The sequence below is a fragment of the Sus scrofa genome, chromosome 1 (genome assembly GCF_054392235.1).
Source record: "Sus scrofa isolate SSC_HxYL_T2T_F1_AM1 chromosome 1, Sscrofa_HxYL_maternal_Yorkshire_Landrace_v2.0, whole genome shotgun sequence".
Taxonomy (NCBI): domain Eukaryota; kingdom Metazoa; phylum Chordata; class Mammalia; order Artiodactyla; family Suidae; genus Sus; species Sus scrofa.
Genome location: NC_139383.1, coordinates 67094739 through 67121425, shown reverse-complemented (window position 1 = coordinate 67121425; position 26687 = coordinate 67094739). Strand labels below are relative to the sequence as shown.

Genomic DNA, 26687 nt, shown 5'->3' with positions numbered 1-26687 from the left:
GAGACCACTGTCAGCCAATGGATTTTTCAATTCATGCCTTTGTATTCTGGACACTTTCCCATCTATACAGATGGACTTCATTTCTCTCTTCATTTATCCTCCTCTTCTCCCTCCTAGGCCCTCTCCATCCTCTTCCCCACCAATGTATGGTTCCACGTCTGGCTGCTTTGAGGAGCATTATCTTCTACCTCATTGATAGGAGTCTGGAGCTAGTGATGAGGATGTCTATAGCAAACTTGGAAAATTTTTTAAAACAAAAAAATATATAATCCCTGTGCCTTCCTCCTGACTTATTTCATTAAAAAATTAAAGTTTCTTTCTTTTTTTTAAAAAATGATTTATTCATTTAATTTTACAGCCATACCTGTGGCATATGGAAGTTCCTGGGCTAGGGGTCTAATTGGAGCTGCAGCTGCTGGGCTGCACCAAAACCACAGCAATGCCAGATCTGAGCAGCATCTGCAAACTACACCTAAGCTTGTGGCAATGCCAGATCCTTAACCCATTGAGCAAAGCTAGGGATCAAACTCACATCCTCATAGAGACTATGTTGGGTTCTTAACCCACTGAGCCACAATAGGAACTCCAAAGTTTCTTTTTTTTAAATGAATCTCAGGTGTAGCAAATTGGGTTGATCCAAATTCTTAGCTGGAAACACATTGTCACTATAGATTCATGCATAGTCCCATTTTAATATCTTTGTTTATTTATTTAATAACATAGTGCAACCTTGTGAACCCATGGCCACAAATAAGCCCTGGAACATGGCCAATGACTTAGATCAACCCACATGCTCCAGTCTCTTCCTCCAATGCACAAGGGCCACTGTGCCAAAATTGGTCTTTGTCTGTCATCCCTGGGCTTTTATAAATGTGATTTTTATCAAATATATGCCTAATATATATTGTTTCATTTAGTCACTTCTCTTTTTTTGTAATTTGAGCTTATACTTTATTCTGAGAACGAAAGAAAAAAATGTTAACTTCTATGCCCATTGTCAGATGAACATTTGTAAAGAAATTTGTGAAAATACAAATATACATATAATTTACCTCTAGATAGTAAAATTTCATATATATTTATATATAACATATTCTATTTATGTATTTATAAATGTATTTTATTTTTTTATTTTTTATTTTTATTTATTTTATTTATTTATTTTTTAATCACATCTGTAGTTGTATAATGATCATAACAATCCAATTTCACAGGATTTCCATCCCACAGTCGAAGCACATCCCCCCACCCCCCAAACAGTCTCCTCCAGAGACCATAAGTTTTTCAATGTCTGTGAGTCAGCATCTGTTCTGCAAAGAAGTTCTCTCTGTCCTTTTTTCAGATTCCACATGTCAGTGAAAGCATTGAATGTTGGTGTCTCATTGGATGGCTGACTTCACTTAGCATGATAGTTTCTAGGTCCATCCATGTTGCAAAAAATGCTGGTATTTCGTTCTTTTTAATGGCTGAGTAATATTCCATTGTGGTTATATGTACCACTTCTTCTTGTTCCCCTCCTCTGTCGATGGACATTTAGGTTGTTTCCATGTCTTGGCTATTGTAAATAGTGCTGCGATGAACATTGGAGTACATGTGTCTTTACGAGTCATGGTTTTCTCTGGGTAGATGCCCAGGGGTGGGACTGCTAGATCAAATGGTAGTTCTATGTTTAGTTTTCTGAGGAATCTCCATACTGCTTTCCACAGTGGTTGCACCACTTTACAATCCCACCAACAGTGTACTAGTGTTCCTTTTTCTCCACACCCTCTCCAGCACTTATTGTTTGTCGACTTTTGGATGATGGCCATTCTGGCTGGTGTAAGGTGGTACCTCATCGTGGTTTTGATTTGCATTTTTCTAATAATGAGTGACATTGAACATCTTTTCATGTGTTTCTTGGCCATCCATATGTCTTCTTTGGAGAACTGTCTGTTTAGATCTTCTTCCCATTTTTTGATAGGTTTGTTTGTTTTTTTGGTATGGAGCTGCAGAAGGTGTTTATAAATTTTGGAGATTAATCCCTTGTCAGTTGATTCACTTGCAAAGATTTTCTCCCATTCTGTGGGTTGTCTTTTTGTTTTGCTTAGGGTTTCCTTTGCTGTGCAGAAACTTTTCAGTTTGATTAGGTCCCATTTGTTATTTTTATTGTCAATACTCTGATTGGTTGATCTGAGAAGATGTTGCTGTCATTTATGTCAGAGAGTGTTTGGCCTATGTTTTCCTCTAAGAGTTTTATACTGTCGGGTCTTACACCTAGGTCTTTAATCCATTTGGAATTTATTTTTGTGTATGGTGTTTGGGATGTTCTCATTTCATTCTTTTCCATGTGGCTGTCCAGTTTTCCCAGCACCACTTATTGAACAAGCTGTCCTTTCTCCATTGTATATTCTTGCCTCCTTTGTCATAGATGAGTTGGCTGTAGGCGCATGGGTTTAATTCTGGGCTTTCTATCCTGTTCCACTGATCTATATGTCTGTCTTTGTGCCAGTACCTTACAGTTTTGATGATTGTTGCTTTGTAGTATAGCCTGAAGTCCAGGAGCTTGATTCCTCCAGCTCCATTTTTTTTTTTTTTTTTTTTGGATGTCTCTGGCTATTCTGGGTCTTTTGTGCTTCCAAAAAAACATTAAAATATTTTGTTCAAGTTCTGTGAAAAATGTCCTTGGTAATTTGATAGGGATTGCATTGAATCTGTAGATTGCCTTAGGTAGTATAGTCATTTTGATAATATTAACTCTTCCAATCCACGAGCATGGTATATCTTTCCATCTCTTTGTGTCATCTTTGATGTCTTTCATCAGTGGCTTGTAGTTTTCAGAGTACAGGTCTTTTGTCTCTTTAGGTAGGTTTACTCCTAGGTATTTTACTCTTTTGGATGCAGTGGTAAATGGGATTGCTTCCCTAATTTCCTTTTCTGCTTTTTCATTGTTAGTATATAGAAATGCTATTGATTTCTGTGTATTGATTTTGTATCCTGCAACTTTGCCAAATTCGTGGATAAGCTCTAACAGTTTTCTGGTAGAGTCTTTAGGTATAGTATCATGTCATCTGCAAATAGCGATAGTTTTACTTCTTCCTTTCCAATTTGGATTCCTTTTATTTCTTTTACTTCTCTGATTGCTGTGGCTAGGACTTCCAGAATTATGTTGAAGAGTAGTGGTGAGAGCGGACATCCTTGTCTTGTTCCTGATCTCAGTGGGAATTCTTTCAGCTTTTCGCCATTGAGAATGATGTTTGCTGTGGGTTTGTCATATATGGCCTTTATCATGTTGAGGTAGGTTCCTGTTATGCCCACTTTCTGAAGTGTTTTTATCAGAAATGTTTATTGGATTTTGTCAAAGGCTTTTTCTGCGTCTATTGAGAGGATCATATGGTTTTTATTCTTCAGTTTGTTAATGTGGTGTATCACACTGATGGATTTGCGGATATTGAAGAACTCTTGCATCCCTGGGATAAATCCCACTTGATCATGATGTACAATCTTTTTAATGTATTGTTGGATGTGGTTTGCTAGTAGTTTGTTGAGGATTTTTGCATCGATGTTCATCAGTGATATTGGCCTGTAGTTTTCTTTTTTTGTGGTATCTTTGTCTGGTTTTGGTATCAGGGTGACGGTGGCCTCATAGAATGAGTTTGGGAGTATCTTTTCCTCTGCAATTTTTTGAAATAGTTTCAGAAGGAGAGGTGTTAGCTCTTCTCTAAATGTTTGATAGAATTCACCTGTGAAGGCATCTGGTCCTGGACTTTTGTTTGTTGGAAGTTTTTTAATCACAGTTTCAATTTCAGTTTTTGTGATTAGTCCATTCATCTTTTCTATTTCATCATGGTTTAGTCTTGGAAGATTATACTTTTCTAAGAATTTGTCCATTTCTTCCAGGTTTTCCATTTGATTGGCGTATAGTTGCATATAGTAGTCTCTTATGATCCTTTGTATTTCTGTGGTGTCCGTTGTTACTTCTCCTTTTTCATTTCTAATTTTATTGATTTGAGTCCTCTCTCTTTTTTGCTTGATAAGTCTGGCTAGGGGTTTATCAATTTTGTTGATCTTTTCAAAGAACCAGCTTTTCGTTTCATTGATCTTTTCTATGGTTTTCTTTGTTTCTATTACATTGATTTCTGCTCTGATCTGTATGATTTCTTTCCTTCTACTAACTTGAGGTCTTGTCTGTTCTTCTCTCTCTAGCTGCTTTAGATGTAAAGTTAGGTTGATTATTTGAGCTTTTTCTTGTTTCCTGAGGTGGGCTTGTATTGCTATAAACTTTCCTCTTAAAATGGCCTTTGCTGGATCCCATAGGTTTTGGAATGTCATCTCTTTGTTGTCATTTGCTTCTAGGTATTTTTTAATTTCCTCTTTGATTTCTTCAGTGATCCATTGGTTGTTTAGTAGCATGTTGTTTAGTCTCCACGTGTTTGTGTTTTTTGTGGGTTTTTTTTTCTTGTTGATTTCTAGTCGTATAGCATTGTGGTCGGAAAAGATGCTTGATATGATTTCAATTTTCTTAAAGTTGCCGAGGTTGGATTTGTAGCCCAGGATATGCTCAATCTTAGAGAATGTTCCATGTGCACTTGAGAAGAATGTGTATTCTGCTGCTTTTGGATGAATTGTCCTATAAATATCTATTAAGTCCATCTTGTTTAATGCATCATTCGGGGCCTGTGTTTCCTTATTGATTTTCTGTCTGGTTGATTGTCTATTGTTGTAAGTGGGGTGTTAAAGTCCCCTACTGTTATTGTGTTATTGTTGATTTCTCCTTTTAAGGTTGTTAGCAGTTGCCTCATATATTGTGGTGAACCTGTGTTGGGTGCGTAGATATTTAAAATTGCTATAACATCTTCTTGGATTGATCCTTTGATCATTATGTAATGTCCTTCTTTGTCCCTTAAAATATTCATTTTAAAGTCTATTTTGTCTGATATGAGTATTGCTACTCCAGCTTTCTTTTGATCCCCGTTTGCATGAAATATTGTCTTCCATCCTCTCACTTTCAATTTGTATGTGTCCCTAGAAGTGAAGTGGGTCTCTTGAAGACAGCATATATATGGATCTTGTTTTTGTATCCATTCAGCCAGTCGATGTCTTTTGGCTGGGGCGTTTAGTCCATTCACATTTAAGGTAATTATTGATATGTATGTTCTTATTGCCATTTTATTAATTACTTTGTTTTTTCTTTCCCTCTTCTCTTGTTCTTTTCTGCCTATAGAAGTTCCTCTAGTATTTGTTGTAAGGCTGGTTTAGTGTTGCTGAATTCTCTCAGCTTTTGCTTATCTGTGAAGGTTTTGATTTCCCCTTCAAATCTGAATGACAGCCTTGCTGGGTAGAGTAATCTTGGTTGGAGGTTTTTTCCTTTCATCACGTTGAGTATATCATGCCACTCCCTTCTGGCCTGCAGAGTTTCTGTTGAAAAATCTGCTTATAACCTTATTGGGGTTCCCTTGTATGTTATTTGTTTCTTTTCCCTAGCTGCTTTCAAGATTTTCTCTGTCTTTAATTTTGGTCAGTTGGATTAATATGTGTCTTGGGTGTTCCTCCTTGGGTTTATTTTATACGGTACTCGTTGCGCTTCCTGGATTTGAGTGAGTGATTCCTGCCCCATGTTAGGGAAGTTTTTGGCTATTATCTCTTGGAATATTTTTTCTGTCTCCTTCTCTCTCTCTTCTCCTTCTGGCACCCCTATAATATGGATGTTGGTGCGTTTAACGTTGTCCCAGAGTTCTCTGAGATGCTCTTCATTTGTTTTCAATCTTTTTTCTCTTTTCTGTTCCGCATCCGTAATTTCCACTAATCTGTCCTCCACCTCACTTATTCGTTCTTCTGCCTCCTGTGTTTTGCTGTTAGCTGCTTCTAGTGAATTTTTTATTTCAGTGATTGTATTGTGCATCTCTTCTTGTTTAAGTTTTCTATCTTGTATCTCTTTGGTCAGTGTTTCCTGTAAGTTATCCATCTTTGCCTCCAGTTTATTTCCAATGTCTTGCATCATCTTCAGCATCAACAGTCTAAAGTCTTTTTCCTGGAGGCTAAGAATCTCCTCCTCGCTTAGCTGTTTTTCTGGGGTTTTTCCTTTCTCCCTCATCTGAGTTATAGTTCTCTGTCTTTCCATTTTTATAGGTTTTCCGTGTGGTTATCTTTTTACAGATAATAGAGTTGTAGCCTGTCTTACTTCTCTTACTTCTGATGTCTTCCCCCCGTGGCTGAAGTTGGTATGGGGACTTGCTGTAGGCTTCCTGATGGGAGGAGCTGATGCCTGCCCCCTGGTAGGTGGAGCTGATTCTAATCCCTCTGGTGGGTGGGGCTCAGTCTCTGGATGGGATTAGAGGCAGCTGTGTGCCTGAGGGGTCTTTAGGTAGCCTGTTTACTGAGGGGTGGGGCTGTGATCCCACCTGGGTTGTTCTTTGCCCTGGGGCTTCTCAGCAGCTGACTGAGGACCAGATTTTCCCAAAATGGCCACCTCCAGAGAAAGGCATGGCTGCTGAATATTCCCAAGAGCTTTGCTTCCCATGTCCTTCCCTCACAACAAGCCACATTCACCCCTGTTTTCCCAGGATATCCTCCAAGAACTGTGGTCAGGTTTGACCCAGATTCCCATGGAGACTGCTTTGCCCTGGGACCCAGTGCACGTGAAAATCTGTGTGTGCCTTTTAAGAATGGGGTCTCTGTTTCCCCCAGTCCCATGGAGCTCCTGCACACAAGCCCCACTGGCCTTCAATGCCAGATGCTCCCGGGCTTTCTCCCCATGCCAGATCTCCACACGTGAGAGTTTGATGCTGGGCTCAGAACTCTCACTCCTGTAGGTGAGTCTCTGTGTACCAGTTAGTTTCCAGTCTGTGGAGCTTCCCACCCAGGAGGTATGGGGTTGTTTATATCGCAAAATCACCCCTCCTACTTCTTGATGTGCATTTAGTCACTTTTTAAACATTTTGGAAAGTATAACTTGTCTGAGATCCTCTAGCACTCACCTCTGTCACTCAGCGCTGCCTTCCTATGACTCACTCCTGAATCCCTTCTGCAGGAAAATAGATTTCTCCTTAAATGAAAAAAACACAAAGAAACTCTTACATATTCTCCATGTGGATGGTATGACCCTGAATTGAGGTTATGTTAAATCAAAGGACCACTTCTGTAGGACAATATCTAGAGTAAAACATCCAACATTGCATCATGTATTCTCAGTAACTTCAAGTAAAGCCAACACAAGAGTAACTGACCCATTATGTTTATCTATGTGTCACATTGTTATTCTGTAATGCTTTCTATCAATGTTGTTACAAGAAGTAGGATACAAAATATATTTTTATGTCAATATATGCCAATGCTTACTGTGTATATTTTTTACTATAATGCTCAATATATTAAATTCAAATAATTTGTCCCTTTAGCCTCATATCTAGTCTTTTCAGCTCATGAACAATATATCTCAGAAAGGTGTTTCTTTAGACATGTCTGGTTCCTACAATAGCACATTTTTCTAGATAAGTTTTCTAAGATCAACACTATAATAACACAGAATTATAGTCCCTGGACTCTTTGGGGACTGCTCACAGCATCCAAGTCTTTGAATCTTGTGAGACTTGGCCATGAATAATCTAAGCTCAGCCCTTCACTCAGTAGTTGCCCAACTCACCACTGAGCTGCAATGTCAAATCCAATCTGGCCACAGAGGCCCACTCGGCAAGGCCTGGAGGAAGCTGCGCCATGCTTCATTCTCCAGCTGGAGGATGCGACCCTTATGTCTCCTGCCAGGAAATTTTCACAGCAGCATGGAGTTCTGGTTATTTTTTTCAAAAGCCTTTTGACTATCCTCAGGAGCTGTGTGGACATTCCGGCTACATAGGAGCTGAGTCTGTGACGTCAGAAATAAAAACACAAGATGAATGGCTAGAAAAATCCAGACTCTAGTTCTTGACCCAGTAATAGTATACAGGAAATGGTCAAGGTGAAGCAAAGGCTGTGATTCTAATGACAGGAAAGCATTCTCCTTCATTTCCCAAGGCCTCAGTGAGGAGCTGTGCTTAAGGAACAACTTGGAAATGAATTGCCTTGGTTATGACTGTACTCTTCTTGTGTGTTTGGCCAAGACATTGGCTGGTCATTCAGCATTCTAGTTTCTACTGGAATGAACACAAAGGGAGGAAGGAAACTGACACTTACAACATGCCTAGCACAGTGTTAGACACTTCTCCTTTACAGATGGGGCCACTGGGGCTCAGACAAGTTATCTAATTGCCATAATTTATTGGGTCAGTGCCAAGTTCAAGTGCAAAGCCCATATTCTTGCCATAACAGCATTGTCCACTCTTAAGGAATTTTAGAATTAAATTAAGGTGAAAAGGGAAAATAGAAAGAAAGAAACATGGTGCGATTACTGATGGCCTGAGACTAGACTGGACTGACACTGTAGTCAGAGTGGAGGAAGTGAGGGGAAATGCTGGTCTATGGTTCAAGCTCCAGCTAGTGAACATCAGAAAAAAGAATAGAGGCATGAGCAGGATGGCTTGGTGAACAATGAATTTTAGAGAAGCTGATCTGATTATGGAGGTCCAAATTTGATAGCTGTGGTCATAGGAATGAACCTTTATTCTTTTTTTTTTTTAATTTATTTTTTATTTTTTTATTTTCCCACTGTACAGCAAGGGGGTCAGGTTATCCTTACATGTATACATTGCAATTACAGTTTTTCCCCCACCCTTTTGAACCTTTATTCTTAACTTGATTTATTTCTTCTTTTTCTTTTGGCCATGCCCACAGCATAAGGAAGTTCCTGAGAACTTCCATAAGGAAATCCATAAGGATTTGTTCCAGAGAACAAATCCACGACCAGCACTGACAATGCCAGATACTTAACCACTAGGCTACTAGGGCGCTCCCTATTTATTTATTCTTATTGCACCTGATAAAATTTAATTAGAGCATTTAGATCATTTTAGATTAAATTTAATTACTGATACATATGGATTTACATCTACTATCTTGTTATTGTTTCCTTTCTGATCCAGTCATTTTGCCTATTTTTTCTTCTTTCTTTGATTTTAATTTTACGTTTTTTTTTCTTAAACTTCTTGAAATAACTTTTTTTTTAGGGCCACGCCCACAACATATGGAGATTCCCAGGCTAGGGGTTTACTCAGAGTTACAGCTGCCAGCCTATGCCACAGCCACAGCAACGCTAGATCCAAGTCACATCTGTGAGCTACACCACAGCTCACGGCAATGCCGGATCCTTAATCCACCGAGTGAGGCCAAGGATCAAACCTGCAATCTCATGGTTCCTAGGTGGATTCTTTTCCACTGTACCATGACTGGAACTCTGAAGTAGTTAACTTTTTATTATTGAAGTATAGTTGATTCATGATATATTAGTTTCAGGTATACACATAGTGATTCAATATTTGTATAGACTACACTCCATTTAAAGTTATTATAAAATAATGCTTGTATTTCCCTGTGCTGTACAATATATCCTTGCAGCTTATTTACTTTATGTACAATAATTTGTTCCTCTTAATTTCCTACTTCTATTTTACCCCTCCTCACTTTCTCCCCACTGGTACCCACTAGTTTGTTCTATATATCTGTGAGTCTGTTTTGCTTTTTTTTTCGGTCTTTTTGCCTTTTCTAGGGCCACTCCCATGGCATATGGAGGTTCCCAGGCTAGGGATCGAATCGTACCTGTAGCCACCAGCCTATGTCAGAGCCATAGCAATGCGGGATCCGAGCTGCGTCTGCAACCTACACCACAGGTCATGGTAACACCGGATCCTTAACCCACTGAACAAGGCCAGGGATTGAACCTGCAACCTCATGATTCCTAGTCAGATTCGTTAACCACTGCGCCACGATGGGAACTCCTGTTTTGTTATAGTCACTAGTTTGTTTTATTTAGATTTCACATATAGTGATATCATACAATATTTTTCTCTGACTTATTTCATTGAGCATAATACCCTCTAAGGTTATCCCTGTTGTTGCAAATTGTATAATTTCATTTTTTATGGCTGAGTAATATTCCATTTTATATTCACCACATTTTTTTATTCTTTCATCTGTTGATAGACACTTAAGTTGCTTCTATAGCTTGGCTATTGTGAATAATCCTGCTATGAAAATTGAAGCGGATATACCTTTTCTGTTAGTGTTTTTATTTTCTTTGGATATATACCCAAGAGTGGAATTGCTTGATCATATGGTAGTTCTAGTTTTATTTTTTTGAGAATGTCTGTACTGGTTTCCACAGTGGCTGCACCAATTTACATTCTCACCAAAAGTGCATAAGGGTTTTCTTTTGTACACATCCTCAGCACTTGTTTTCTTTTGGATAATAGCCATTCTGACAGGTGTGAGGTGATATCTCATAGTAGTTTTGATTTGCATTTCCCTGCCTCATAATTAATGATGTTGAGCATCTTTTTATGTGCCTGTGGGGCATTTGTATATATTCTTTGGAAGAAGGTTTATTCAGATCCTCTGCCCATTTTTTAATATGATTTTTTTTGTTGTTGTTTGAGTTGTACGAGTTTTTTGTATATTTGGATATTAATCTTTCAGTAGGTATATCATTTGCAAATATCTTCTTTCATTTAGTAGGCAACCTTTTTGTTTTGTTGATAATTTCCTTCACTGTGCAAAAGGTTTTTAGTTCGATATAGTCCAATTTTCTGGGGTTTTTTTTCCTTTTTTTTTTTTTTTCTTTTTGCTATTTCTTGGGCCGCTCCCGTGGCATATGGAGGTTCCCAGGCTAGGGGTCTAATTGGAGCTGTAGCTGCCAGCCTATGCCAGAGCCACAGCAATGCGGGATCCGAGCCGCGTCTGCAACCTACACCACAGCTCACGGCAACGCTGGATCATTAACCCACTGAGCAAAGGCAGGGATCGAACCCACAACTTCATGGTTCCTAGTCGGATTCGTTAACCACCGCACCACGATGGGAACTCCTGCTTTTGTCTTCTGTGTCTGAGGAGACATATCCAAAAAATATCACTAGGATCAACATCAAAAAGCTTACCACCTATGGAATTTAAAATATGGCACAAGTGAACCTATCTACAAAACAGAAACAGACTCACAGACATAGAGAACAGACTTGTGGTTGCCCAGAGGAAGAAGGGAGGGAGTGGAATGGACTGGGAGTTAGGGGTTAGTAGATGTAAAATATTACATTTAGAATAGATAAGCAATGAAGTCCTACTCTATAGCCCAGGGAACTATATCCAGTCTCTTGAGATAGACAATGATGGAAGATAATTTAAGAAAAGGAATGTATATATGTGTGTGACTGGGTCATTTTGCTCTGTAACAGAAATTGGCAAAACACTGTAAATCGACTATAATTTTAAAAAGTTACCTTTTAAATTTTTTTAATTTATTTTTTTATTGTTATTTCCCCAATATAATTTTTTTTCTACTGTATAGCATGGGGACCCAGTTACACATACATGTATACATTCTTTTTTCTCCCATTATCAAGCTCCATCATAAGTGACTAGACATAGTTCCCAGTGCTATACAGCAGGATCTCATTGCTAATCCATTCCAAAAGCAATAGTTTGCATCTCTTAACCCTAAGCTCCCAATCCAAACCACTCTTTACTCCCCGTGTTTTCTCCTGGAAATTTTATGGTTTCAGGTGTTACATTTAACTCTTTAATCCATTTTGAATTTATTTTTGCTCATGATGTGAGTGAGTGGTCCAGTTTGATTTTTTTTTGCATGTAGCTGTCCAGTCTTCCCAACATCATTTATTGAAAAGGTTGCCTTTCTACCATTTTATATTCTTGCCTCCTTTGCTGTAGATTAATTGCCCATATAAGTATGGGTTCATACCTGGGTTCTCTAGTCTACTCAATTGATGTCTAATGTTTTGATTCTGTAGCATTGTAGTGAAGTTTGAAATCAGGGAGCATGATACCTCCAAATTTGTTCTTATTTATGAAGACTGTTTTGCCTACTCAGGGTCTTTTGTGTTTCCATACATACAAATTTTAGAAGTATTTGTTCTAGTTCTATGAAAACCACCATTGTTATTTTGATAGGGGTTGCATTGAATCCATATAACGTCTTAGGTAGTATGGTCATTTTAACAATATTAATCTTGCTTGTATAACTTTCTGCCTGTTTGTGTCATCTTCAATTTCTTTCATCAGCATCTTTTATAGTTTCCAAGCATAAGTCATTTACCTGTATTTACATATATAGAAAACTTCAGGTTTTCTATATATAGTATCATGTCATCTACAAATAGTGACAGTTTTACTTATTCCTTTCAAATTTGGATGGCTTTTATTTCTTTTTCTTGTCTGTTTGTTGTGGCTAAGACTTCTTATAGTATGCTAAATAGAAATTGCAAGAGTAGACATTCTTGTCTTGTTTCTGATTTTAGAGGAGGAGCTTTTAGCTTTTCACTCAGGTTTCCATCAACAGATGAATCTATAAAGAAGATGTGGAATACAGGAGTTCCCTTGTGGCTCAGTGAGTTAAGGATCCAGTATTGTTACTGCAATAGCAGGAACTGCTGCTTGGTATGGGTATGATCTCTGGCCTGGGAGCTTCCACATGCCATGGGTGTGACTAGTGGTAAACATATAAATATATATATTCATTCCTATATATATATATATATATATTCATATATATAGGAATCAGCCATAAAAAGAATGAAATTTGCAACAATATGGATAGACTTGAAGGGTATTATGCTAAGTGAATTATGTCAGAAAAAGACAAATATTGTATGATGTCACTTATCTGTGGAATCTAAAAAACACAACAATATTAGTGACTATAACAAAAAAATAAATGGACTCACAGATAAAGGAAAAAAACCAGTGGTTACCAGCGGGGATAGGGAAGGGGAAGGAACACGATAGGAGTAGAGGATTAAGAGGTGCAAACTCTTCTGCACAAAATAAATAAGCCACAAGGATGTATTGCACAACACAGGGAATATAGCTAATATTTAATAACTATAAATGGAGTATAACCTTTAAAAATCATGAACACTGTGTTGCACACTTGTAACATGTAATATTGTAAACAACTATACTTCAATTTTAAACAGTTCAAAAAAGTTTTAAAAAGAAGAAAAATTTCTTTTATTTCTAATCATTTTTTGAGTTCTGTCACTTCATTCTAAATCTTTCCCATTTGACTTCTGTTGTTCATTTATTTCTTGAGTTATATTCTCAATTTTAAAAGGTTTTTTGAAATAGTATATCATAGTTTTTTTTCCAATTTTAAATGTATATATATTTCATTTAGTATTTCTTGTTTTAATTTGAATTTAATTTTCCTGAACTTTTAAAAAGAAGTAAGCTTCAAGATGGAGTTAATAACCGAACAGTTTTTTCTCCTGTTCTTGTGTAGTGTTTAAAAATTTGGTAGCTTTTTTTTTTTTTTTTTTGAGATTTTCTGGATCTTTCTCCTCCTCTATTTTTATATGGACCTTCTCTTTCCTTCAACTGTATTGTCTCTATCCTCAACTTCCATTCAAATCTACTTGCTTCTCCTCAATATGGGGTTCTATTATGAATGGAACCATGACAAATATGTGTTGAGGGTTCACAAGGGCTAGCCTGCTCCAGTGCCCCCAGTCCTTACTCTCAGATTATTTGCACTGCTGTTAGATCGGGCAAAATCTCTCCATCTCTCAAACTGGCATTCTGCACTTTTAGTGGATAGCTGTTGACGTTGCGGGGACTCTCCTGTTCTCAGGTCTGACAGATGTCTGGTGCTTCCCATTGCTTCCCCCTTCGTGGAAGCTGAAAACATCTAGTTCTTGTGGCTATTGATAATCTGCTCCCATCTGCTTATATTTTTGGAGTTAATGGGAATATTTTGTCACTTTTTTGTGTTGTTCATAGGGTTTTTTATCTTTTTATCTAGTTGTCTATGTCTTTTTTTATGCAGCATTTGGAAAGATCCAAAAATTATGTTGCCACCTTCTGCCCCAATGGTCTCCGATTTCCTCTATGTAAACTAATAGTTTTTGAGTGTTTATATGTCCCAAACACTTTTCTCACTGGATTTCTATGGATTGTCTAACTTAATCCTCACACCAACTTCATAATATAGTATTTATTATTGTCTTCATATTATGAATGGTAAAGCTGAGGCAAAAGGAGGTCAAATAGCTTGCCCGTAGTTGCACAGAGGTAAGTGGGTGCCAGCCCAGAGGTAAGTGGGTGTTATCTACTACTCTATTCTGTCTTGAAACATTTAATATCAGAAGGAAATATCTTCCGAAATTAAAAAATACGTATTTTTTAAGTACTGTCGTTGGGGTAGAATACACATTTAAAAATTAATATGGGATTTTTCAGAGCAGAGTTAAGTGCAATTCTTGGTCCTCCTTTACATGAGGTAAGCTAGAATGCCCTCCCTTATCACACAACGTTCTCTCCTCATAGCTTTTTCTCCACTTACACCAATGTTACAAAATGGCATCAAAAGTAGGTAGGGAGTCATGGCAACCTTAATTCAGTCACTTGATCCTGAGCACCAACATGTTTTCTGCCAGGTTTTCTGGAGTGTGAAAAGGTGAGTTGTGCAAGCAACAGGAAAATCAATGTTCTCACCTCACCAGAAACTCTGGGCTGCTCCTGCATAGTTGACGGCCATCATGATTTCAGGAGAACAACTTCTTTCTTGACTCATACAAATGGGTCTTGACTTTCAATAACCAGGGGTTAATTTAGACAGACATCAGAAAGCAAGGCAGGCCCCCAGTCAGAGAGAGAGCCAGCGAAGACTTCAGAACTAGCCATTTCTGCAAAAGGCTGTTGCTGGTGTTTCACTCGTCCATGAGTTTTTCTGATATGTTTTTGACTTTTTAATTTGCCCATCTCCCCAAGCAGCCTGCAGAACAGATAAGAGAGGTTTAAAAATATATATCTTCAAATAAACTTTTTTAGAAGAACACATGACTTTTGTACTTCTTAAAGACTTTACAAAGCCTCTAGGTATTGAGGGTACAACAAAACAGCAAGGTAGAAACAATCAGGAGAGAGTGGGTAGACCCTTCTCCATCCTCCTCCACACACAGCATCTCTGGGGCCCCTCAGCCTGTAACTGCGGTCATGATGGATGTTTGCAGGGGAGACTATAGAGCTCCTGGAAGGGGTCATGGAGGGAGTGGGTTTGAGGGGTTGGAATCAGGACAGGAAGGAGGAAGTGGCCTTGTGGGTGAAATATCACCCAGGCGCATCTACAGAAAATGGATGTGTCTCCTTCATAGACTGAGTCGTCCAGTGACTGGCCCCTCTAAGAGTTTTGTTTCTCTTTTTGTCTGTATACTTTCAAATGTTTGGAAGGGATGGAGAATACATTTTCAGAAAGGAGATAATACTATTAGGGAAGGAAGATTATATCTGGCAGAGGATGGAGAAAACTTTTTATTTTCCCTCCTAAAATACCCATCACTCTCAGTGGATGCCAGCTCATCTCAGTGCCAAAGATTTCTCCCTTTCTGTCTCTTTCTCTCTTGTTCACCTCCCCTGATAGTCCAGACTACCTGTCCACTGTTTCTAGATACCGTCACCATGGGAATCTTTGCCACAAGCAGTTTTGCCACAAAACCAATTGGCTATAAGGCAATTTTGTCATAAAAGAGAAAATAACTATTTGACAGTTTGGTTTGACAGTTTGGTTTCAATTAATTGACAGGTTGGTTTCATCTCTCCATAAATACAGTACTCCCCTTTTATATAGTCTATAAATGCTAGGCCTTATAATGGTTTAGACAGTGGCAAGGAGAAATGATGACTCTTGAAGTAATGGATAACAACTATGTATATCAACTTAATAAAAAATACAGTGATAAGAAAACGTACTGGAAGTGTGAAATAATAAGAGCGTAAAGCCAGCCTGCTCTCTGTAATAAACTAAACTAGAAAGTAACATATCAGTGAGCAAATCCCTTCCACCCATTCAAACCAAGAGTTTACCAAGCTATGGAAAATATCAAAGAGGCAGCTAGTAATTCACAGTAGTCTTCAAGAACATAAATACTGATTCTTGGCCAATTTAGATACTTGCTATCCAATACCTAACCACCTTTACCAAATTTATCACACAATATTAGAATTTAGAGGCAAAAGAAGAATCAAGCTCCCCCTATGAAGCAAAAAAAGAAATGGCTGTGTGATTCCTGATGTATATGTTTCTTGAAAATGGTGAAAACCTTTTGTTCTTTGATAGTGGAGGCCATAGTGCAGACAGAATTTTGGTATTTGGCACCGAGACAATTTGGTGAAATATAGAAAATAGTCATATGATGGAATATTTAACTGTAGTCCAAAAATGTACTACCAGTGGTCCACATTACTTATAGATAAGAAAGAGCAGAATCCTTTCTCTGCTCATTTTATTTCCAGCAAGATGTGAAGAGACTTACAGCACAATTTTAAAAATACTGTAAATAACTTAACGTCCACATTAGATCCTGAATCCTTAATGATCAACTTGAGAAAGGAAGTATCATTGCTTTCCCAAGATATACCTGAATACAACTATAACCATAAATCCACACATATTTGAAATGTATTCAAGTATTTTTTGTTTTCATTTTCCACCTTATTAATTTTTCACGTTTCATTACATCCTTTCAACATCTCTCTTTTATTTCTGTTTGTTTGTGTTTTATGGCAACACTGTCTTATGGCCAATTGGTTGTGCACAAAAACTGCTTGCAGCAAAACTGTTGAATAGTGAAATTAATGACATTCACCCCTTCACCTGCACCCCAGGGTGCTGGATTCCAGTCTCATGGCTCCACCTTGATTTCCCACCTCCTTCTCTTAGAGCTGGACAGGCCAAGAACAGGTACTTTGTAGTACAATATTTTGAGGTAAATATACCTTTATTTCTTATAATATGACTGCTCCTTTCAGCACAATGCCAGGGCTTTATTATTACATGGTTGCTTTTCTCCACTGTGTCAATATTTGTCAATATATCTACTTCTACTGCTCTAGTTTGGTCTGGGCAGTGCTCAGGGAGGGAGGCAGGCAAGGGTCCTCCTCCCCCAGCCCTCTTGGACAGGGTGCAGGAGCAGGAGAGCCCCTCCTATCTCATCCACCTTTTGAAGTTCAGCCCAAGCGTGTCACTAAAGCTCACCAAACAGAGGATCGTTCTCACAAAAGCTGGAAAATGAAGGTTGCAAAGTTTTTCCTGGTTGCTCTCGTGGAGAAGACACAGAACATGCTAGTTATGCAAAACAGATCATCTAGTCAAAATGGCAGAAAAACTGAACTGGGGCAGTGACCGAGAATACCAATGGTCGACGACGGAAGCCATGGACAACTCCCCTTTCCCAGGGTTTCTGACTTTTCTACTCCTAGGTTTCCCTGCCTTTCATGGTGGACCATTTTCATAAATTCCTGTGCAGTATCAGGTGCTCGGTACATCGGTACATGTTAACTTCCTTATTTGTGGGAAATAATTTTTTTTTTTTTGTCTTTTTGTACCTGCAGCATATGGAGGTTCCCAGGCTAGGGGTCCAATTGGAGCTGTAGCCACCCGCCTACGCCAGAGCCACAGCAACTTGGGACCCGAGCCAGGTCTGCAACCTACACCACAGCTCATGGCAACACCGGATCCTTAACCCACTGAGCAAGGCCAGGGATAGAACCCACAACCTCATGGTTCCTAGTCGGATTTGTTAACCACTGAGCCACGACTGGAACTCCATGTGGGAAATAATCTTTGTATATTTGAAGGCTTCTTATAATTAAGGGTCGTTACTGCAGGTATGGAATAGATAAATAGGCACAAGTGGTAAAAGTTAGTTCCGAAATCTCCCATGCTTTTCCTAAGATATGTAATTAACCACCTATTTTTCTTCAGGAGACAGCTTCAGAAATAAATCTGTCTCTAAAGTTACCACTTGTATGTGAAGCTAGAAATTCTAACCAAATCATCCTCTCTCCCTTTCTCTCGAGTCCCAGGAGCTGGAGGCGAGAGACAATGGAGATACTCAGATACAGCAGGCTACACATTTAATAAGTCCCATGAAGGAAAACTTGTTTGCTGTGCTACTTTGCTCTTCAAAGGGCAACCGTCTTACAATCACTTATTTTAGTGCAGAGAAATGTCTACGATGGTTAGAATTATTTACTTTATACAATGCAATCTTCAAAACATTTCTAAATATCGTAATTCACCTTTATAGAAACGATGTATTAGAGAAAATAAAATTATTAAGCTAGAGTAAGAGGTCAGGCTGTCCAGGATTAAACATGTAACAATGCAGAAGATGCTGCAGTAACCTGACTTTCCTATTACAAATGAAAACCATGTATAAGCTTTTTCTGTTACATTAACCGTCATGTAATCCTCTAAATGTGGCTTTTGCCACATGAAAAAAATCAACATTTTCTAGTACATATTAGGAACATTTCTAAATTAAATCTTTAATGAATAGAATGGCATCTAGGAGTTCCCCTTGTGGCTCAGCAGGTTAAGGACCTGCTGTCTCTGTGAGAATGCAAGTTCAATCCCTGGCCTTGCTCAGTGGGTTAAGGATCCAATGTTGCTGCAAGCTGTGGCATAGGTTGCAGATACAGTTGGATCTAGTGTTGCTGTAGTGTAGGCCAGCAGCTGCAGCAGCTCTGATTCAACCCCTAACCCGGGAACATCCATGTGCCACAAGTGAGGCTGTAAGGACCCAACAACAAAAGAAAGACATCTGGTCTTTCTAAAATATACTCCCCTGGGAACTAATGACTGTGATGAGTATATATTATTTGACCAGTTGCTATAAAGAAAACATTCCATTTGCTAAGAATTTCTTGACCAGCTACTATGTGCCAAACACAGTGAGTGAGACAAAATGAATAAAAGAGTCTGCCTTTCAGAAGAATATAATCTTTCTGGGAAAAAAGAAAATAAGTCAAGATAAACTACAGAGGAGAAATAATGTCTGTTACAGGAGAGATTGCAGTGAAAAGAGAAAGGGTGTTAGGGGAGCCCTGGAGTTTGGCCAGAGGGTAGGGAAACCAATCTGAGCAAAGTGCCAGAGAGCAAAGAGCAAGGTGGATGTAGGACACAGTAAAGAGCCTGGGGAAATAGTTATTACCATGAAGCAGGGTGAGATGATAAGGAAGTTTCAATCCCAGAAAAAGGAATTTTTCAATTGATTTCATAAACAATTGGAATTTCCTGGTGGCCTAATGGTTAAGAATTCAGTATTGTCACTGCTAGGGCTCTGGTTCGATCCCTGGCTTGGAGACTTCCATGTGCCATGGGTACAGACAAAAACAAACAAACAATGGTGTTACAGCAGTGAAAATGAATCCTGCAAGTGGTTGGCAGTGGCACACAGAATAAATGCAGAGATTAAGCATATGCAAACATGAAAATTTAGGGTAGGGCTTTTAGAGTAATAGATTCATTAAGGGATTAGAGTCTATGGTGGAATCCAATGGGACTAGATAGGAAAAACAAAACTGAGAACATGAAGGAAGGACTGATTTAGGATGGGGTTCGAAGGAAAATAAAGTGCTAAAGATCAGGCCCTAGGACAGTGTCTGGCAAACAATGGTCATTCAGTGGGTGATGTCTGAGTGGGTGGCTGATAAGTAGAGCTCAGATGCTGAGCCTGGCTAACTGAGAAACTGATAGACAGGAAGTGATAGACAGTAGTATCATAAACATCCTCGAGGTGGTTTAGCTGACTCAAAACTGAAAGCACAGTCTCTCAAGGTCAGTTTATTTAATTCAGTAAATCTAGACTTAAATAAAAAAAAAATTCCAACACACTAGCTTAGTGGTACATAGGAGAGATAGCCAGCTTTTCAACATGTCCCTTCTTGCCTAGTTGGCTTTGATGTTGCAGAGACCTAGGTTCATGAACATGAACGTGGAAAGATGGAGCCGTGTTAGGGGTGTAGAACAAACGTGCGAACTTTTCCTACATTTTCTTCTTTTACAGAAAAGATTGTTGATTGACATACCTTCGAAGAGTAAATATTTTCCACTGGATAATTTGCAAAAGCTGAAAATCAAGAGGATTTTTCACTGCACAGCATGGAGTTTTGTCTGAATGTGACAAGCTGCTTCCATGACGGCAGTTCTGCCCACCTTCACTAGCCTTCAGAGTGGCCGTCACTCCCTCTCTTTTCCTGCTCCTGGCTTTAAATCATTTCTTTATTGTTATTACCTTGGCTCAAAGCTCCCATAATAGCTTCTTTAAGCACAGGGACAGAGAAATCAGAGCGAGGGTCACAGCAGAACACGGCTGGTGTGAAGGACAGGAAAGGCCAGGCGGTGATGAGAAACGGGCTGACACACGGTGTTATATTAGCATGGAAGGCACAGGCTATGGCCCTTCTTGAAACTCTCCGCTCTGTTTGATTTTCAAGTCTATAAACTTGCAATATTTCTTTGCAAGGGAGTATTTTCCTAGGAAAGCCAAAACAAGCAATATCTAAATTGAGAATAAAAGAGATCACTAATAATTTAATACTTCTTGCATCTTTCCAGGTTGGTGGTGCTGTTTAGGTGTTTATTCCTGGATCCATTGTTTTTATGAAGTTACTGTTATCTTCTAATTAAAAACCTCACCAGGGAGGATTTGAAAGCTATGAAGGTGCTGCCACCTTGAGGATTCTTCCTGCCTGTTTGGAGATTTACTTTTACCAAGCCAAGACTAACCAACCTAGTGGTAGAGAAATACATTTACATACATATATATATATATATATATATATATATATATATATATATATATATATAAATACATATATAATTCATATAATTATGTGTATGATTATATAACATATATTTAATTTATATAATTTATATATAGAAATTCATATATAAATGTATTTTTATTTATTTCTATGTAGAAATTTATATACATAGTAATATATGAGTTCCTGTCATGGTGCAGGGGAAACAAATCCAACTAGGAACCGTGAGGTTGTATGTTAGCTCCCTGGCCTTGCTCAGTGGGTTAAGGATCTGGCATTGCTGTGGTGTAGGCCAGCAGCTGTAGCTCCAATTAGACCCCTAGCCTGGGAACCTCCATGTGCCACGGGTGTGGCCCTAAAAAACAATAAAACAACAACAACAACAAAAAAAGATATATCTATAACTGAACCAATTTGCTGTATACCTGAAACATTGAAACACTGTAAATCAACTATATTTCAATAAAAATTAAAAAGTAAAAATAGAGTAGTGTAGTGGTGATATCCTTTTATTCTACAAAGAAACTGAAGTAAACTATAGTTCTTCCATTTGGAATACTGCAGACATGAAGATATGCACCTTGATGGCTCCTTGTGCTTCACACCCTTCAACTGTACCTTTTAGAATCTGGTGCCACAAGCACTGATCTGAGGTGGTCTTGCCCATTTTCCTCACTGTAACTGCTTGGCTTCATAGGAACATTATCATGTAATCTTCTCTTCCTTCCTCACCTTTACCTCCCAGAAACACTATAAAATGATTGGAGAAAGAAGATATGATTCTATTTCATTGTAGTTGAAATTGACATGAAACTAATAACTTCAAGTAGGGATATAGTCACAGAAAGAGAATGACAAAACCCTAACTCTTCCAACTCTTCCAAACGTTACCCATTCTTTCAGCATTAAAGTAACAAGGAGAACTTTGCTCTAAAAATCCCCAGCTCAGAAACAAAGGAGTTATAGATGGGTACGTCTCACTCCTAAATTTATGAAAGTAGAGGCAGGATGGTTGCCAAATTCATTACCATCTACAAATGAAAAGACAATGACATGTATTACCAAAGGTATCCTTTATTGACTAGTTCCCATTTGATGAACTTTAGCTGTGTGTACATTAGACTGATATATTTTTTAAAAATAAACTTATACAGTAGAGTGTTCATTTGGGGAATTTTGTGGATTTCTAAGCTTTCAGAAGCCCTTCTCGTTAACCCTTTAGTATGTTCCCCATGAATTCTTCAGCATAGTGTTTATGGAGATGCTGGCATCTGAGAAAAAGAAGACTTGAACTTCTACTGAACCTGAGGCCTCAGCCCAACTATGGGGCAGAAATGGTTCCATTTCCCCCATTAAAAAGCTTTCATTTGCAAGCCATAGATGAAATTTCATCTGCTTTGCATCAGTGCAGTTTATAACTTGAGAGAGCTTGGCATCACAACCCTAGACCCCATTATTGGTGTTTTCCCTTTTGAGGGGAAATAATACATCTACGGCTTGTTTTTTTTGTTTATTTGGGTTTTGTTTAGAAAATAAAACACAGTGGAGCCCTTGCATTTTTGGCCCCTCATTCAAAAGTTTTATTCTGGGCTACTCTGAACTGAGCATCTCCAGAATGACAGCCATATGTGGTTTTTGGTCTCTACATGCATTGCCAAGCAACCTGGCACTCTGTTGGCACTTACAAACATCCTCATGGGTTGCTGAATCCACTTGTACTAGAAGGACTGTTCTATAAGAGGAAAACAAAACGGCATGTTTTCTGTTTTCCCTTAGAAAATGTAATCATAGGACAAATATGTTTTCCTTTTTTTTTGCATATTCTTATACTATGAAGGTGCCACCCAGTAGGTACCTACTAGACCCATAAAGTATAGTTTAATTTGAGGGGCTCCCAATTATCTTGATTGGATATTGACAGTCATGCGGAGGAGTCCATGGAACTCACTGGAGGGCACTTCTACTCAATAAAAAGTATTTTGAGGCCAGGAGCTAGTCTATTGCATTTAATCAATTAATTTCTTTTTTCTTTTTTTTTTTTTTCCTTGGCCACACCTACAGCATAGGGAAGCTTCCAGGCCAGGGATCAAATCCAAGCCACAGTTGCGACCTATGCCACAGCTGTGGTAACGCCAGATCCTTAACCCACTGCACTGGGCTGGGGATCAAACCTGTGCTGCTGAAGAGTCCTTAACCCACTATGCCACAGTGGGAACTCTTTGTCTCTTGTGTTTAGAAAGTAGGTATTTATGAATTAGGGGTATAAGAAGAATGAGGGGGGAAAAAAGAAGAGAAAGAGAAGTACTTTCTGGAGAGTGATTGAGCACTACCAGCAACCACCAGTGGCATTGTTCAGAGTCCCAGGCCCTTGGGAAGATTCCTATCCTCATCCCTTCCACACAGCAATAATTCCAAGAATTAAGCACTCCCATTTCTGTATGTGTGCAGTGTAAAAATAGTGGTTAAATGAATGTAAAATCCACTGGCCAAAGTCCTCATTTCCTTCTGGCAGGAATTTCTCTACCTCCTCTTCCATCTAGATTTCTTCTTCCTGAGCAAAGCCCTTGTAACTGAGCTACTCATAGTTAGTGGCACTTGTAACTTAGCTATTATTATCAGTAGAAATGTCTGATTCAACATTCATTTTTCCAGTATGGAGAAAGAGTTGGCCATAAAATGTTTGGCCAAATTAAACAGATTTTACCATCCCAGAAAGAGAAGGCAAATGTTCACAAAAGGCATAGTATTGACATTTTTCTTTCAAATGAAATTTGAAAAGCAAAATGGTCAACACATTCTACAAAGTTAAAATAAAGGGAAAATGCGATTGTTGAATTTCTTAACAAGTGAAGTCACAAGACATACCAGATATTGTGATTCATATTCCAAATCGTGTTATCAAGTCCCAATATAGAATTACTTCAAAAAACAGATTACTATTTAACTCAATGACAAAATTAATTAATTACATGTTCTTTGTTCTATCTCTCTTCTTTATCTGAAAACAGCAATGAAATGTGACTTAACAAGGTAACTACGATGCAAGTAGCTAGAATAATGAGAGTTTTAAGAAAAGCAGCTAACTTAATCAGATGAATTTCTATCACCAATCTTAGATAAAAATAGCATAATGGTAACTATACACCAAGTATGGGGCTAGCAGCTTTAGAGTCATCACCTTATTTAGGCTTCCCAGCTCTGTGAGGAAGTCACTGACACTTATTATTACTGTATTCTGACACTTAACAAGACAGGACAACTTGCCCAGACTGATACAGAAAGAAATGGTAGATGAGAATTCAAACTCCTGGAGCCCAACACCAGGAAGCACCTGAGGCCAACTGCCCAGTGGAGATCATCCTGTTACAATCAGTCATTTACTCTATTTCCATTTCAAGATCCTTCTTTATGGTGATAATTAACTTTGGCTCATATTGTCCATTGAATAGTGACTTTTGGTGTCTACAGCACCTAAATTCATTTCAGGAAAGCTCTAAAAGCGTCTGGTCAGTTTTGTTGTTGTGTTTTTCCCAGTTAGAGTGGATGACGAAAGAGTCATTTAAATTAACACAATCTCTAAAAAGGCAAAGGAATTTGATTTTAGGTAAACCAAATCGGCAATCTAATTTTTACATATAAAAAAGACAGAAGGGAGTTCCCTGGTGGCCTAGTGGGTTAAGGACTCAATGTTGTCACTGCTGTGGCTCAGGTTTGATCCCTAGCCTGAGAATTCCTGTATACCACTGATGTGGCAGGAAAGAAAGAAGAAGGAAAGGAAGAAAGGAAGAAAGAGAAAGAAAGAAAAAGGGAGGGAGGGAGGAAGAAGGGAGGGAGGGAAGGAGGAAGGAAGGGAGAGAGGAAGGAAAGAAGGAAGGAAAAAGAAAGAAAGACGGAAAGACTTAGCAGTTGAACTATGCATTCATTCATTCTGTCACTCCATTTAAAATCTTACCCACCACCCCTCCCCCCAAAAAAACAGCTTAAGGAAGAAACTGGAAAACCTTTTAGTAGTTTTATAATATCGGCAACAACTAACAGCCTTCTGGCTTTAGAACTAATCCTTGAGTTAGGAAAAGAGACCTCTAGAACACTGCTTTATTGGCAGTGGCGGTATGTCCCTTATTACTTTGTCATATGAAGAACAAAGGGAGGAGTTCCCATTGTGGCTCAGCAGAAAGGAATCCAACTTGTATCCATGAGGATGCAGGCTTAATCCCTGGCCTCGATCAGCCTGGGAACCTCCATACGCCAAGGGTGCTGCCCTAAAAAGAAGAAAAAGGGGGGAGCAATGTAGAGCTGCTGTCTTCAACTTACTGTGCTACAGATCCTCACACCCTCCCCTCACTTACACATGTGTAACACGTGTTATAACAAGTGAGCGGTGTTGCAGTGTGCCTTTTACAGGGTTATTATTCACTGGAGATGCTACTACCACAGTGGGGAAAGAGACAGGGTTGAAAAAGTTCCCCCCAGTTTTTCATGGTTCACATATCAGACAGGGGTATGCAAGGTCAGCTAATGACAGAGGGCAGAGGTGGCTATAAGAGCCTTTCTCTTAATTTTATTTAAAAAAAAAAAGCACAGTGGATCTAGGAAGTCATTTTAATGAAGTTACTAAGAGTTTTTCTTGGTAAAGACAGGCATACAATATCTTTATTTTTCTGTAGTAAAATAAATAAGAAATAAAACATAGGAGTTTTGCAATGATATAATAAAAGCCTAATCTATGAGGTTTTTTCCCACCTAAAAATGATCCATTTAGTGCTTCTTAGACCTCCCCATCGGTGGTAAAGTTGAGGTCTGCGTACACTCTTCACACACAAGCATATTTGCATGAGGAAAAAATAAAAGGATCTTGATGCCCTTCCAAAGTAAGAAGGAATTTTATTTACATGAGGAATGGTCACATTGTTTCTTTTTTCTTTTCTTTTCTTTTCTTTTTTACGCTGCACCTGTGGCATATGGAAGTTCCTGGGCTAGGGGACGAATCGGAGCTGCAAGTGCAGGCCTAGGCCACAGCCTCAGTAATGCCAGAGTGGACCTACACTGCAGCTTGTGGCAACACCAGATCCTTAACCCACTGAATGAGACCAGGGATCAAACCTGCACATCCTCACAGATGCTATGTCAAGTTCCCAACCTGGTGAGCAACAACGGGATATCCTTTTTTTTTTTTTTTTTTTTTTTTTGTCTTTTTCCCATTTCTTGGACCACTCCTATGGCATATGGAGGTTCCCAGGCTACGGGTCCAATCGGAGCTGTAGCCACCAGCCTACACCAGAGCCACAGCAATGTGGGGTCTGAGCCGTGTCTGCGACCTACACCACAGCTCACAGCAACGCCGGATCGTTAAGCCACTGAGCAAGGGCAGGGATCGAACCCACAACCTCATGGTTCTTAGTCGGATTCATTAATCACTGCGCCACGACAGGAACTCCGGGATATCCTTTTTTAAAATAAGCATCTCTTTGTTTCCATCATGCAGCGACGCCATTCCTACATTTTCTCCAGGAGCTGGAGAAACATCAGCTCTCCCTCACTTTCTCAAGCTTCCTTGGCTGCAAGTGGTTTACAGTACTCTTCGTGTTCCCCTAAGGCCCCAGGAGAATCAGACCACACTTTCACCCACTGAATATTAAATATCAAAATTGTAAAGATCATATTACTGATAGACCATGTGTAAAAGTTTTCTGAAACATTCCCTACCTTTAAAATCAGAAGGATGCTGTCCAATTTTAAGTTCTATTTTGTCAAGGGTGCTTTTTTGTTGCTTGGGATTTCACTACGGTCCAGGATGTGGCCATGGTTTGAATAAGCTTCCTTGCCTATTAAGAGCCTGGCCTGATGAAAAGGATAAGTCACCTCTTATCCTGGATGCTGCATTCAGCATGACATAAGCCTCTTTGCTGCTTATTCCAGGCACTTGATTATTTCCATGGCTGTCAGCCTCTTTGGTAATCCTATTTTAGAAACCTGATCAAACTTGAAGAGTTATAGAATGAGGAGAC

The 26687-nt window shown here is 38.8% G+C and overlaps 1 protein-coding gene across 1 annotated transcript in view; it reads right to left on the bottom strand.

The window, feature by feature from the left end:
* The window catches only part of LOC100515111 (uncharacterized), a 441565-nt gene that overhangs the window by 15079 nt on the left and 399799 nt on the right, over positions 1 to 26687 (bottom strand). Inside the window, exons 7-9 of the mRNA XM_085013067.1 lie at positions 14566 to 14845; positions 7619 to 7837; positions 6954 to 7021 (exon numbers count right to left, since the gene is read on the bottom strand). Coding sequence (XP_084869193.1) covers positions 14820 to 14845 — 26 coding nt within the window. The 3' untranslated portion in view covers positions 6954 to 7021; positions 7619 to 7837; positions 14566 to 14819. The remainder of the gene's footprint in view (positions 1 to 6953; positions 7022 to 7618; positions 7838 to 14565; positions 14846 to 26687) is intronic.